Genomic DNA, 16,141 nt, shown 5'->3' with positions numbered 1-16,141 from the left:
TATTTGAAAAAAAATTTTAAATTATTCAAAATTTAAATAAATTTTTATTTTTTATTATATTTAATTGAACACGTATATCTTGATTTTAAATCAAATAAATATTATAATAATAATTAATTAATTATCATTAATTAAAATTATATTTGTTATTTTATACAAATGCGACATTGATATTATGATAAGTATTATAATTTACAAAAAAATTGTAACTAATGTATACTTTTTGGTAATTTACGTACAATAATGTATTAATAAAATTTTATTAAATTCGTATTTTGATCAATGTTTATTAAACACCAATTAATCTGAGTCTTTTTGTAATTTTTCCTCCAAAAACAACATTATATTCCCTAAAACAAAAACAAAATACTACATGATTTTCAATTGCTAAGGTGGAAGAGAAAAGAAGCAATGAAATGTGTGTAATATAATCCTCTAAATGACATTTGAGTATTTAATTTAGTAATTAATAAATAATTATTTGTTTAAAAAGTAATTTTTTTTAATTATATATTTAAAAAAATACATAACCCTCGAAACTATAAAAGGTACAGGCCCCTCTGGAGAGATCAGACACACGCCTGTTGAAGTCAAAGCCTTTTTATTAGAGTTCCAACGATGTCTTTTCCTAGGAAATGCAGTGCCTGTCCGATTAGCTACAAATGGCAGGACGGGTCAATTCCAATCTCAGACGAATTTTGGAAGTCATAATATTCATATTAATATTAATTAATTTGTATTGATAATAAAACAATAGTTAATATTATGTTAGTATTAAAATATATTACATCCCTATTAATATATAAATAAGTGTTATCAATATTAACTCCTATTATAAACATATTAAAAGATAAAATAGTTATAGAAATATAATATCTTATATGTTATTAAATAATATTATGAATATTAATTAATCTATGTTGAAAATAAAATAATAAATTAATATAATGTTAATATTAAAGTATATTATTTCATACTAACTAATGCTGATATATTAATCAATATTAACATATATATATAAGTATTATATTGAGTAAAGAATATTTAAAAATTATATTATATTATAAATATTTTGAAAATAAAATACAGTTACAAAATGTTTATTGTATTGTATTTTGTATATATTGAAATGTTATTATATATTTTAATATAATCATGTATTATTTATTTTATTTAACCATAAAATTCTATCTATGATGCCCGCCTACAGTCTCGTTTGACACATTGTGCCACACACACAAATGTATATAGCTTAAGTGGGGGTGAATGTACCACCTATTGATGACACCCATATGTGGGCTGCCTAGACGTGGGCCAAGACCAAGTAAGCATCCCCTACATTCATGATTATTGCATACTATTCTTGTTATTGTGATGTCTCTTATGATTGTTTTTTATGTTTGTAATGGCTGATTGAGATGTAGATTAACTCTAAGCTATACGCTATCCTAGATGGGTTAATAAATAGAATAAGTCTTAGTGCATTTGTTAAGTTTATAGATTATAAACAAAGAATGGCCACTTTGGTTTTACAAATTAAAAGCGATCATTTGAGTTATATAGTTGGAAAAATGATTGCTTGAGTTATATGGGTTGGAAGACAATCACAAAATGTTATGATTGGATTCTAATGGAAAATCTTGAATACATGACTAACTTATATAATTTATGAAGAAATTGGAGTAAATCACCTATAACTTGGATTATATGATTAAGTACTGTCTCTCTTAAGAAGGATCCGGTAAGGTACAGCTTCCTTGTTTTTTCTTAAAATCTTGCATAAACGTTTTATTTATTTAAAAAATCACATGTTTATGAAATATCGATTTCATTATGAAAATGAGAAATTTGAAATATAGCATATTTATCTCAAAATTCATATTTACATTAATAATGTAATTTGTGCAAAAGCTTTTTCCTTTATCTTGTCCCCTTATCATATTTATCATGGAATCTTTATAACTCACACGTTAATTTTCCTTATTTTTGTTACAAATCAGTGATAGCTCTTCAGCCACTCAAGTCACAGAGATGTGATCCGTTTTTTTTTTCTTGATAAGTGGTATAATAACCGTCTTGAAGCTTAGAAAGTTGGAACATGTTCCACTGGTTGAGTCAATCTTTAATAAATACTTATTTTATAACATTGTTGAATATTGTTGTGATGATGTAACCATTCTAGGGCATTATGTCACGGGGTCATTACTCTCTCTCCCATAAACCGGCTTATAGGGGTGTGTAGCACACCGGCTTATAGGGGTGTGTAGCACACCCGCTTATAAGAAGTCCAGGACCTCCCGTTCCTATCTGATGTGGGATAGAGGCACTTTCCTTGTGACACTCTCACCCACCCGAATCGGCAACGCCCCCGTTGCCGTCGACCACCCTGCCTACCCCGTTGGGCCCCACTGGGCTAGCCCCACCGGACCGGGCGCTTGGCGTGAGTCAGAACGAGGATCGGTCTGCTCTGATACCACTTTGTCACGGGATCATTACTCTCTCCCCCATAAACCGGCTTATAGGAGTGTGCAACACACCCGCTTATAAAGAGCCCAGGACCTCCCGTTCCTGTCTGATGTGGGATAGAGTCACTTTCCTTGTGACAATTATACTTGGTATGGATTTTAATTATGCATTTATATGAATTGAACTTGATGGCTTGAGAGCCTATGTGGGCACCACATATGTGCAAATAAATGTTATATGTATGGGCACATGGACCCACATTGGATTATAAAAGCATACGATTCTCCTTCCAATCTCTTTCCTTCTTTCATCTTTCCCACCAGCCAAACATTTTGTAAGGTTGAGAAACAGATAAAACAGCTAATGGATAATTGGGTTTCTAAAGAAGAGGAAGGATTTTTGTCCCATGAGACTCCAAAACCGGCGCACCCAAGCCCTATTTATCAGGCTGCTAACTTGTTGGAAAAGAACACCAAAGTTATGCCTATTTCGAATATAAACATAGATGATAATAGTAGTACAAATGTTCAGAAATGATGGCAACCAACTGATAATCCAAAGTACATTGATAAGTGCATTCCCAAAACATTCTAGAATTAACTTCGGTCCACCAGAGCACCATGGCAGGTCTGTGGCTTTCACCACTCAAGTTTGTCATCTAAGTTCTTTTTCAACTGAAATAAGTAGTTTAAAGTAACCAACTAGATGTTCACATTGATGCTAGAAAGTACTGCACCACAGGCACTGTCTCACAATACATGTTCAAGTGATGTGAGAGGCCATTTAGAAACGGATCATTCTAACATGCATAAATAATTGGTAGCCCAAGCAACCTCTACATTAACTCACAATTTCAACAGCTTCAAAACCTTTCTCAATGGATGCCTTCACTGCATCAAGAACCAATTGCGTCTTCCTGCTGATTGTCGGCCACTTCTTATCTGGCTGCGCACCATTCTTTTTAATATTTTCAACCAAGCTAGCAAACTCTCTGACCATGCAGGCTTCCTGAGGTACATTTACAGTGACAGTGTGTTCACTTGGAATTGGCACCCATCCTGTTACAAGTTCATTAAATTGAGGTTTTGAGGATGTAGTATAAGAGGCCTCATGCTCTTGGTAAGGAATGATGAAATCCGTGAGATGCAAAGTTCCACATGTTCCTATAGCGGTGAGATTCATTGTCAAATTTGATAAGAAAGAGCAATGGAAGGTTGCAACTTTGCCATCTTCCCAGTATAGTGAAGCCCCACAAGCTAGAATTACCCCAGCTTCATTGAGAACAGGACCTTGCAAGGCTGCAACAGTCTTGGGCAGCTCATAATCAGCTGCCCAAAGGACTGACCTGATGCCATACCACCCAGCATCGCCAAGAGCACCGAGTGCATCAAGATCCGGCTTCACACGAATGTCATTCTTGAGAAAATCTGGATCAGCAAAAAATGTGAAGCAGCTATTTACCTGAGGAACCCAAAGGTTTTAATCAATATTGTCATTCTCTGTTAAAAATGCATAATTTTAGAGGGTGAGAAGGTCACCTAAATCAAATCAGATAAAATTTTATCATCTTAGTAATAATTCATGACAAACAGCAGCAACTTATCTTACAATAGGTGATAAACATAAAGGATTTTATATAAGTTGGATTCCAAGATAGGTTGTCTGAGTGTTTTGCAAACATTCCTAATCATGCAGACTTGGACTCGGAAGCATGGACGCTTCTCTCTTTTCAGACACACAAACATACGCATACAAAACATTCATATAAGGCTTCTTTTAATTAATAGGAACTTACAAAAATTCACAGCAACTCTCTCTTAGGAATTGTGCAAAGCCTTTGGATCATTCTTGCTAGCTCTGTTTCAGATGAAAAAATCATCCCCACTCATTTGCTTTATCCCTTAGACAACCCTCTCTACAAGCCCTAACTTAGCATATGTTCAGGGGCCACAGAAACTCAAAACTTCAGTTGATATAACTGTTTCTCAAAAACAGAAAAAAAGGGTACCCTTTATTGTTGACAATGAACACTCACATATCTATACCATCAGTCGGGTTTGTTTTCTCTTCCTCTGCAACCGACAAGACCCCATCCTGAACAAATCTTCACATCCTAACTATCTTTTCTCATCCAATTAAGCCCCAGAGTCTTACTCACCACCCCACTATTCTTAGTTTAGTGCAATCCTCCCCCGGCATCCTATAATAGTCTAAAAGGTTCAACAAATCGCATCTCATAAACCGCAGTGTAGATTCTAAATTGACAGCTTAGGAACCAGAACAAGACTTTGCCGCACCAATAAATGAATCATAGGCCAAGAAGGTACTAGGTTCTAATTCCATCAAGCACCAATGCCTCTTGTTTTAACAATAAACAAGCCATAAATATTGCCTGAAGAGGTTCAGAAAAGCACGAGGTTCGGGATCAACAACAGGATATACAGGATAACTTAACCAAACAGAGACAGTCACTGCAGTCCGAGGTGAAGGGCGCTAAATATAGTTCTTTACTGAAGCAGAGGTGCTAATTAGTACAAAAATAAATAAGTTGACGCCATTCTCTTGCCTAATTTATTAAAAAGATGCTCTTCAAAAAAAAAAAAACTTATTACACAGATCACGGATTACTAAGATTCATCATCAAAATCTAGCTCTAAATGAATTTTATAAGAATGAAAAAGAAAAATAATTAATAAAAGTCTATATTCTTTCTTTCTTTTTGGAAAAATATGTTGGTCTCTAGACCAGTCTGACACCTACTTGTACCATTTCATTCCTGCATAAAATAATCTTTAACCTTCCTCTTTGGCTAAGAAGAAACTGGTAAACTACAAAACAAAAGAAAACCCCTGAAATTCAGCTGAAACCCAGTAAAAAACTTACCGATTTAAGCAGACCAAACCGCTCCTTATCGTTTAAAAACTCCTTCATTTTATAGGTCCTGGGATTATGCACCCACATGGTCCCATCCATAATCTGAACCCCATTTTCTTCACAAGCCTTTAAAATCTCATCAAACTGTGCCACGTTCAAAGCCAGTGGCTTCTCCATTAGCAGATGCTTCTTTTTCTGAGCCGTCAATACTGCCCATTTGTGGTGGAGGCTAGTGGGTAAGGGTAAATAAACGGCGTCGATGTCTGGGTCGTCTAGCAGGGACTCGTAGGAGTCGTAGATCTTGGCTTCAGGTGGGAACCCGTTGGCCTTGGCGAAATTGGCGGCTTTGTCGATGGAGCGGCTGGCGACGGCGGAGAGCGTGGCGTTCGGAGCGAGTTGGATGGCTCGGGATACTTTGCGGGCTATGTCGGCGCAGCCAATGATTCCGATTCTGATGGGAATATCAGCCATTTGTTTTCTCTTTTGGTGCGAGGTAGAGAGAGAGAGATGATACGACGGGAGTGTCAAATTGTTAAAGTTACTTGGAGTGACCCTGACTGATCCACGCAATACCAGATCAAGACTGCACAGTGTGTGGACTAACTTGTCATAATTGGAAATCAAAGGTCTGTTCGCTCTTGTATTGTTGTTCAGCCTTACGTGTATCATCCGTATGTGATGTTGTTGCTAAAATAAAATTGAAAGTAAAATAAATAATTCTCGTTCCAAGATGATGTACTTTTCAGACTTTCGCTTTTGCTTTCTTATCAAAGAAAATTCTATACCTTGACAAAATAGGAGTCTAATAAAGTAACAAAACATATAGCAATTATCATCAATAACTACATCAACCTTAAAGCTAATAAAGCTAGGAAGAGTAGATTAAATCTCATCAAGCCCATTAGTACTAGCACTTTGTACTATTATTTCTTTAAATATTATCCTATAAAATAAAAACAAGCATGAAATAATTACATTATACAAGGGAGTAAAAGTAACTCAAAGCAAATAGAAGGATTCATGAGTTATATTCACGTTTGAGATATTTTAAAAAGTTTAATTTAATAATTTAAATATAAAAATAATTAAAAAGACTTGTTCTTAATATTTTCTTGAAGTATGCATGCTTTACATTTTCCTTTCTTCTTAAAAGTGTACATGGCACATTATTAAGTATCAATACTCTATTATCCAAAACTTACGTGCATTATCCAATTATGTATTCTTCTCATAACATCCAATAAATTGCTCTTTAAGGTGTTTTTCTGATAAGTTGTTCTTCCCATAGTAAATGTGCTCTTCCTATAACAAGCACGTTTTTCCATACAGAACATATTCTCTTAAAAATACTCTCCTTTTATTAATTATTTTTAAGAAAATGCTCTTATTTAGCATAAATATCAAAGCTTGGCAATTTAGGAGGGATTAGAAAATCATTAAAGATTACTCTCAAAAACTCTCTCAAAGTTCTTCCAAATATTCTCTCTACTCAACTCTTTCCATTCATCATGCTTCGCCACTCTCTCCAATTATTCATTGATCTCTTATGTTTCACCACTTGCCACAAGAGCACTTACACTTCAAGAATTGCTCCAATCTTCCTCTATATCACTTCTAGTACATTTTGTTTTACTTGTTCTAACATGTTCTCTCTCCTTACTAGAAGAACCATCTATATTTTGGCAACTCCACTAGAGAAAAGTGATCACATTAAGTTAAAGTTGTTAGAAAATTTCATTGCCAGAAGATATGGAGAGTTCTTTAAGCAACCAAGAAATGGTCATCCCCACTTACGTCCAAGAGCTCCTAAAAATGCTTTAAGCCTTCCAAGAAAGTATGCAAATAGTGGAGGGTAACAACAGTAGATGATAGAGACCATCGCCCATTTTGCATCCTTTACTACTACAACCCATCAACCTCAACCCATACTACCCCATAAAGGTGAAAATGCTGCTAACTTGATCAACAAAATGAATGGGAATGGTGAAAATGGAGAAAGCACAACTGACCCACTCTTTGTCACATCCCAATTTATGGTGGAAAATGACCTGAGCATATAGGTATAGCTCTCCAAGCCTAAATAAGCCTTTTTAACGTTCATAGTTAAACATTTATGAATGTAGAAGCGTAGTTAAACATCCATAGGCATGCATACTACCACACGCAACATTACACATATATGAAACTTATCAACATAATACTGTAAATGCAGCATTCGTATATCATCAGAGTGCCACATCTCTAATGCACTATAATCCACATCTTTAATGCACTATAATATTTACATGTCTCAACACCTTCGAGTGTTCATATGGGCTCTTGAGCCACTTTATATATTTAACATAACATTCATAATGTAATATGCCCAAACATTTGGCTACATTATTGCAATATACTCATAATCCATAAACGTGTTCATAGTCTGTAAACATAAACATAACATAAATTGACTCGTGAGCAAAACATAACTTGATTCACTAGGCATCAAGAGCTGTTAGACACTTACCAATGAAAAATAAACAGATCAAGTTTCTATGACACTAGTTGCTAACAAGAGAGTGCTATCATTGATCTACAACTAAAATAGTAAGGGAAAATAATGTGAGTCATAAAGACTCTGTGAGTGGATACAAGGAAGAGGATAAGCTAGAGGATAAGAGTTTTACGTAACCATGCAATTATAAATACATATGATTCATAAATCTTTTCTCAATACCATGATATTCATGAAACATAGCATTTAATCATCCTCTGAATAACATTGCATGAAAAATATCTTTGCATAAATTATTAAAAACCCTTTGATATTGAAAATCTCTCTAAAATCACTTGAGAGATCAATTCTGCAACAATTCTATCGGTACATTTTGGAATGTATTAATACATGCAAGGCATCTATTGATACCTTTGGTAATGTATCGATATATTTCACATAGAATGCCTCTTGTGGCATTCTATTGAAAATGTATCAATACATATCTCATATGTATCGATACTTTTACCACAAAATCTGACCTTTTAGGCATTTTCTTAAATCTAACTCATTCATAAGTCTTTCAAGCATTGAGGGATCATTCCCTCAGCTAAAGTTCTATCTAACATAGCCAATATCACCACATTATAATGTGAATAACATCGTAAATACTCATATAATCATAAACTAGGCATTTAATCATGAATCATGAAACAATACTCATTATCATTTCTCTAACTTATTAATCTCATTTGTCATAACATTCTAACTATAAATGGGTTCACCCCATTATGGCAAATAATGGTTTAATCATCACTATATTGGATTTTTAATTCACTCTAGTGAATGGCACATTCGCGTTATCCACGATTTATCGAGTGGTCTCACCCCACTCAGGCGGGTAGTGGACAAAGTCCTCACTACCATCTAGTTCACCTCGTGTGAACAATTATCATAGTTGCGTGAGTGGCACTTCGACCTTATCCACGATCATCATAATATCTCTTAAGCTTAAGATCGTTTTCATCCTTAACTTGCATCATGTACATATAACATTTTCATAAATCATCATCATGCTTAGCCCATAGTGTATATGACTATATCAACACATAAATCTCATGGCATACTTCTCATAACCTCATAAATTACTCACATGCTTAGCCTATAATGTATATGACTATTTCAACACATATATCTCATGGCATATATCTCATAACCTCATAAATCATTCACATACTTATCCCATAATATATATGACTATCTCAACACATACATCTCATGGTATGTATTTCATAATATCAAAAATTATTCACATGTTTAGCCCATAATGTACATGATATGCTTAACGCATACATCTGATGGCACAGATGTTACAATCTCGTAAATGGAATTTATGCATCCAACATTTTTATCATGTTACATCGCATCTAACATATGCATAGGAACATTCATACATTAATTATAGAAATATCTCGTACTCACTCTAACCCAAAGGCTAAAGTAATCAAGTGGATTACAAACATGAAAAGGTTTGTCTCATCTTGTTGAAACTAATACATAATAGCATATTTGTATATTTAGTAGATTTGTAAACAATTTGAAAATCATTATGTCTCACATATCACAATTATTATCAAATCAAGTCATTTGAACATTTTCTTGAAAACTTCATAAAACTTTGTAGTTCAAATCTTTTAATAAACCATTTATGGAAATAATTTTTTCAACATGCTTAACAATCATTGTCATAAAAATTATTCTAACTTTACATACTGAAAGTCTCAAAGTGAAATATACTAAGAGGGAAGTGAATTGGTATTTATAAAAATTTCTTCGAAAATATAGTTATCAAATCAAAACTTTTTCAACCAAAAATATTTGCTATGATCAAAAACAATTTTCAACAATAAATCACTTAAGTGCAAAAACAATATATCAAGATAATTTTTTTTTAAGTTAAATACTAGCTATGTAAAGTAAAAGGACAAATAATTTTCTAAGTGTAAAACATTAAATCGATATGTAACTATTTTCCTAAGAGAAATATAAACACCGACTAATAACGCAAAAAATTAAAAAGAGACAATAAATTTAAAATGGTTTGGCTTTTTTGATGCCCACATCTCACTCTTTTAGCAACCAAGAATTTTCAATCCACTAATAAAGATTCTTGCTTTTTAATGGGAAGTGATAACTCTTACACAATCCATAAAAATATTCTTACTTTTTTACATAATTAAGCAATAACCTATATTTAGCCACATATGTAGCATAATTGATCTCATGTATGAAAACTCTGGCATGCATTCCTGAGAAAAGAATATGTTTTTGTCATCTCAACCGGTAAGGAATCACTTGGTGGGGATTCGTTTCATTGGCTTGTGCTAGTGGTAGGGATAAAAGACGTGTAGTTGATATTTACTTATGATCCTTTATTCCTCCAATGAACGTTAACCCTGAACATCAGCCTAATCATGTACGTAATCGTATACAGAAAATTGGGCATATAGAGGAGACTCATCACTGGAGTGAAGAAGGGAGAAGCAGCAATCACAGAAATAACAAGGGTTCTCCCTGGCCCACTTGTCATCCACAGTTACTTTGGTAGCTCTGGAGATTTTACAAACATGGCATTTCTGAACACGGGGTTTTAGTTGAAAGATGACTATCGGATAAGCTGCTCGGTTGTGCACATCCTCCGGGTGAATCAACCTCATGTCCCTAATCACCATTGTGTGCTTGCAGTCCCCCTGCACCATGTGATTTCCATCAAAATAGTGCAAAACAGTAACACACATCCAAAGGCATAATCATCATTTCATGCTAAGCACGATCACCAGCAAGATCATTTGAATCAAATACAAGATTAATCCGACTCAGGACTTCGATTTCGAAAACAACAAATGCCAGCATAGTAGAGTATGATGCCAAACATCTTGCATGCTTCCAATGCCATGATTCTCAGAATATATGATGTATACCTCCAATTTAGAAGTCATAAAAGGAGGGAACAAAAAAGGTTGTACCTGATGACAATAGAGATATCCAGCACCGAGTTGAAACCTCAAGTCACAAAACCGTGTCTTGTGCATGTCAAGAGCTTTGAAATTGGGCAATTTTGAAGGTGTTACATCGCCTAATATTGCTCTTTGCTTTTGTTGCAACTCACCAGTTATGATGCTCTCCCATTTTTTAAGAGCATCATCCTTGGAGTTCCTGAGCCAATCAAATATAGGTCCACTGTAATCTATAGCAGAGGGATCTCTCAAATCATTGAAAAAAATATCCTGCAGAAATATAGCAGTCGATTAGATCCTATAATTAACACAAAAATTTTCATTACAGGGACAAAGGGATGAATGATATGGGTTCCTTACTTCAATAAGGAAATATCCAGAAGGATCATGCTTGCCGGCCTTCTGCATCACCTGGTCTGTCAAGCAATATATCTTGTCCTTGAGTTCAGTCAAGGTTTGATGGCCCAGAACCAAGAACTCTTGGATCTACAACAATTCAAGAAGATGTAAATAACAGCAGATGGGAGGGGCAAAAGAATGAATGTCAAATAAATAATAGTGGAAAAGTATATGAAAGTAACGTTCTATAAACTAAGAGAATCTAATTTTTTCTTCTTCTTATAGATTGGTAATTTTTCGTGCATATAATAAAACCTTGTAGATTTCATACTGAATACTATCAGAAATCCTACCAAACAGAAGTTTACGATCTTGATAGGCCGTTACTGATAAAGTAACAACATACATGATTAAAAGGAAAAGAAAATAAAAAAAATAATCCAATACAAACAACTATTTAATTTAGAACTGAGAGGCAAAACATCGCACCTTTGACCATCTCCGTTTGTTATGGTAGACCTCAACACAAAGAACAACTTCTGGGTATAACACTGGTATGTGCTCCTCAACTTCCAGTGTCTTCACCTGTTGTTCATGAAAAGCAATAAAGAAAGAATACTTAAGTATCAAGAAGAATGAATATAGTAAGCCCATGCTTCGGTCCTAAAATTTGCCTCAGAAACTTTTCAAAGATTGTCATCCTTGTCTTATCTTAAGTGACCAGGAAGCAACGAGTGTTTATTCAAACTGTATGAGCAGTCTTCCAAGGGATTGAGTTAGGACAAAAGCTAAATGTATCATCCATTCAAATTTGTCCCTTAATGTAACAAAGTGACTAAAAGAATATTAAGCTGCTGAATTCCATCACCATATATAAGGCCATCAACTAACTCCTTTTATTTAGAGAAAGTTTTATTAAAACTCAAGTTGGTTTGGTAGTTTAGCTTTGGATATCATCTAACGGCATGCATTCTAGACTTATCAAAGTATTAAACAAGTCAAAAGCATAAGAACCATAAAATGCTTTGTACCAAAACCTTTCCCGTACAAGTAAAGTCTTAAAGCACACATAAGTTCAAGTTCTATGTAGATTCTTGGATCTAAATTTAAAGAAAGTATTTAAAATACAAATAGGAACCTTTTAGGCAAACCTTTCCTGAAGAATTCATAGACCGGAGGGATTTCATCCTTTCAATTTTGTCGGAGGATGGAATAGCACAATCATTGTTCTTGGAGACAGCACTGGACAAAAATTATAGTCAACAATCAGCAAGAATCAGAGAAGGTTTATCAGTTAGAGAATACCACAGACAAATCTTGAAACAAACTTCAAAGAATGCAGCCTTGCTGTTGCTTTATCTTCATCCTGCTTTTGCTTAACTTTTGCAAGTTGCTCCACCCTTTTGAAACAAGTATTCTGGACATGCAATGGCAATAACTTTGTTAAGAAGGGAATGGAAACAGAGATTATGACATATGCTTGTGATCTGGTTCTTTTAATCTACAAGCAATCCATATACTTGTGAAGAAAGTAAAATATGAGAAAACAGTTCACAATTTAGACTTTACACTGCAGATGCAAACCATCAAGCAAATACACTAAATTTAATAAGAAAAGCAAACAATTTAAAGTTCATAATGCCAAATTCTCAAATTTCAATGTAATTAAATAAGAATAGAATAATAAACTATAATAATCAGCTAAATTCTCATTTAGGATCTACCGTTTGCAAATTTTTGATTACAGGATTTAACCTATTGTTTCGTTCAAATTAGGATGTAACCTTTCAATTTTATTCATTTAAGAAAAATTGATGATTAAGAATTACCTTCACGTAGTAACTGTTAGTCCTATTACCTGTATTTGCTAACTTTTGTAATGGATTTTCCTTAAAAGGATAAATCCAAAAAGTTATATCCTAATTTAACAAAACAATCGGTTTCATCCAGAAATAAATATTTCACAAATGCTAGATCCTAAAATGAGCATTTAGCCTAATCAAATATGATAGATCATAGTACAGAAATATAAAGGAAATTGAATACGATACCATACTTCAACAAGATGCTTATTAGCTTTCCTTTTCTTTTGCTTCTTTGAGCCGTTTTTCTTTTCCATTGCAACTCCATCCAAATCAGAAACAGAAGGACGCCCATTTGTGGACTCGATTGAAGTTGAAGCATTCCCTAATCCAGAGCCCTTTACACGATCATGTTTATTTCCAGATTTTCTACAATCACTGCTGTATAAAGTATATAAGTGGGTAACAATGAAGGTGGCAAATGATTGATATAGCTGTCAAAACTTGAAGATCAATATCTATAGCCAAGAACTGAAGAAATAACAGAAGCTAAGTGCTACAAAAGCGAAGGCAATTACTCAAGGATAAATGGGAAGTGGAAAACAATTACAGTTTATGAAAGTCCCAAAATCAGAAACAAATATTTGAAGAATGCCAAAAGCAGCTTTTAATATGAGCTCTATTTTAGATCAATTGAAAAGGCCAAGATGATCAAGAAGGAATTACAAATAGAGCTCACCCTGAAGCAGCATTTCCAGCATGCTCATCACCCTGCAATGGAATCCATCAATAAAATCTGGAAAAAAACTAAAGTAAGGCAACAATAGCTGTAGCACTAGACTGACACTATCCCTTGCAGGAGATACCTTAAAGGCTTCCTCAAGAGCCATTTCTACTAACTCTTCCTCCTTAAGAATTTTAAGGTCGTCAACGCTGAAGAGAGTAGAATTAATAGTAAAAAATGAATCAAGATCATAAGATAGGCAGAGTTTGAGGAGAAAAGAGGCAAAATATTAATTTAAACTAGCAGTAAAATAAAAATTTAAAAAAAAAGAGTAGAATTGAAGATGGGATAAGGAATTGTTTGATATACTGAAAAATTCAACACTGAAAATTAAGTACCGAATTGAAGATAGAGAAGAACTAACCAAATTTCCTCAGCATCAGTAAGCTGAGATGAATCCAATTCAGCCTCTAGTTCCTATAAAAACAACCCAAAAAGTTACCACAAAAATAGAAAGAGCAAAGGGAGAAACTGCAAAAAGATTAACATGAAAGAGAAAGCTCAGATTGTAGGACCTGGACTTCTTGAACAAGCACATCCTGAAACTCCGGCACGGTGGTGAGAGGACTAATGAGATTCGGAATATAAATAGGCCCACCCCTTGGGATTGAGCAATTTGCTATCATACTCTCCATTCTTTTGCCTTCAACCTTCTCTATTATGCCACTAATTATTTAGAACGAAAGCAGTACAAGAGAAGTCTAATCCCAGAATACTCAGAAGCAAAGATCCCCAAAACTTGCATACTTAAACTATCCAGAAGCCAAACTCCAAATAATAATGAATCAAAAGGTATAAGTATTTGAAGATACAGAAGGAATAATCCCAGTACAAAGAATACAAAGTGAGAATCGGAAAAGCATTCCACTCCGGCGGACAAACGACGAAGCAGCAAAAGAGGAACGCGGCAGTGATGGAGGTCGGCGGTAGAAAGGAAGAGACAAGAGCGAAGAGGACGGACGTCGATGAAAGGAAAAGAAAACAAAGGAGGGGTGAGACGAATGAGAAAAGAAACGGGAAAGGTAAGGCGACAGGTGGACCGGACGGCGGCAATGAAGCTAGAGATGTTAGGAGGGACAGGCTGAGGAGTGAGGAAGAGAAAAGAAATATATAAATATATATATGTCTAGTTTAGTAATTTCATAAAACAATAAAGGGTAATTTAGAATTTCATGATTCTAAACTTGAGGGTCCGTGACAAGAGCATGATTCCGGTAAGAAAAGCTCGCGAGACTTAAGTAAGTTTTAAAATTTCAAATCATAAAACACATAGTTAAAGGTTCTCAAATATTCATATTTATAAAATATTTAAATTCAAATACTAGCAGTAGTCCTTGGCACATTATTCATACATAAATCTTAACATAATATTCATAAACTCATATAGAGGTCAACAAACAGGTTTGTGCTTTACAACTTTTACATAAATCTAAATAGCATGTTATGCATACATACACAACAAGCTAAACTAAATGTGAAAGCTCATGATAGACTTAATAAAGTAAACATATCAAAATGGAGACTTACTGAGTGTCAAAATCAAATTATTAATGGATGACCTTTATCACACGATCCCACAACCTATTTATCTGCACATGTTACAAAAATGAGTGAGTTATCTCACTCAATGAGGGAAAAGATTAGTATAGCATAATAAATCACATATAAATATACACATATGTATAAAAATATCTAATCATAAAGCTATCATAGCCATTATCAAACATCTCTAATTTAAAGGTGTAAGGATCATCCTAATATCTTACCTTTATCATCTTAATAGTGTATCATATTCGTGCTTAATCAATTCTACGTCTCCATAACAAAGTGTATCAATTAAGGCTTATCCTTTAAAGCCATTACCAAACTAGGCTCCATAGGCACACTTTAGCTGCTGAGCATAACTCCAAACTCAATAAATATACTCTGCTTACTTCGAGGCTTATGTCAATTTATTAACCATGTGTTCATAGTATATCATGCCATATCATAATGCATGTCATCACAATCAAATAAAATCAACAAATGCTCCTCTCTTGGATATAGTCAAATCAAGTATGGTGGCCAATCAACGAAGTCAAATCATGCATAATACGAAGTAATTGACAGAAAATTAAATCACACGCATGCTAAAGCATTGGGTGGAGGGTTCAAATCACATGCGTGCCTAAGCAATAGGTGGAGAATCAAAGTCATCGTTTGGAGTAATCTCCCAACGGATGACATTACCCAAAGTAATCTTAAACTGGTGGCATCAAAGCACTACAAATAGGAATCATAGGTGAGACCTATACCACCGTCCCTGCTTACCACCATCCTTACAAGTGAACACATAGTCACAAAAGAAAAAACGCCACTCAACCTCAAATCAGATCAACGTCCGAAA

The 16,141-nt window shown here is 34.3% G+C and overlaps 2 protein-coding genes across 3 annotated transcripts; both read right to left on the bottom strand.

Moving 5' to 3' along the window:
• Positions 1-3,000: 3,000 nt before the first annotated feature.
• Positions 3,001-6,034, bottom strand: LOC110428587 (putative oxidoreductase At4g09670). The gene is made up of 2 exons (XM_021444455.2): positions 5,350-6,034; positions 3,001-3,927 (listed from the first exon to the last, which is right to left on the bottom strand). The coding sequence occupies exons 1-2, from the start codon at positions 6,007-6,009 to the stop codon at positions 3,307-3,309; spliced, it is 1,281 nt and encodes a 426-aa protein (XP_021300130.1). The 5' UTR covers positions 6,010-6,034; the 3' UTR covers positions 3,001-3,306.
• Positions 6,035-9,903: 3,869 nt separating this feature from the next.
• Positions 9,904-14,831, bottom strand: SRD2 (snRNA activating complex family protein). 2 transcript variants are annotated; one of them, XM_021444451.1, is made up of 11 exons: positions 14,271-14,831; positions 14,120-14,172; positions 13,838-13,904; positions 13,711-13,742; positions 13,226-13,412; positions 12,498-12,586; positions 12,321-12,411; positions 11,659-11,754; positions 11,191-11,316; positions 10,840-11,100; positions 9,904-10,563 (listed from the first exon to the last, which is right to left on the bottom strand). In XM_021444451.1, the coding sequence occupies exons 1-11, from the start codon at positions 14,388-14,390 to the stop codon at positions 10,282-10,284; spliced, it is 1,404 nt and encodes a 467-aa protein (XP_021300126.1). In that variant the 5' UTR covers positions 14,391-14,831; the 3' UTR covers positions 9,904-10,281. The 2 variants fall into 2 exon arrangements, with proteins under 2 accessions (XP_021300126.1, XP_021300127.1); XM_021444452.1 differs by having other exon boundaries at positions 13,226-13,409.
• Positions 14,832-16,141: the final 1,310 nt, after the last annotated feature.

Source organism: Theobroma umbraticum, unplaced genomic scaffold (genome assembly GCF_002168275.2).
Source record: "Theobroma umbraticum cultivar Fairchild unplaced genomic scaffold, ASM216827v3 scaffold_302.0, whole genome shotgun sequence".
Classification (NCBI taxonomy): domain Eukaryota; kingdom Viridiplantae; phylum Streptophyta; class Magnoliopsida; order Malvales; family Malvaceae; genus Theobroma; species Theobroma umbraticum.
Note: the sequence above shows the minus strand (reverse complement) of the source record. Positions and strands in the feature narration are given on the sequence as shown.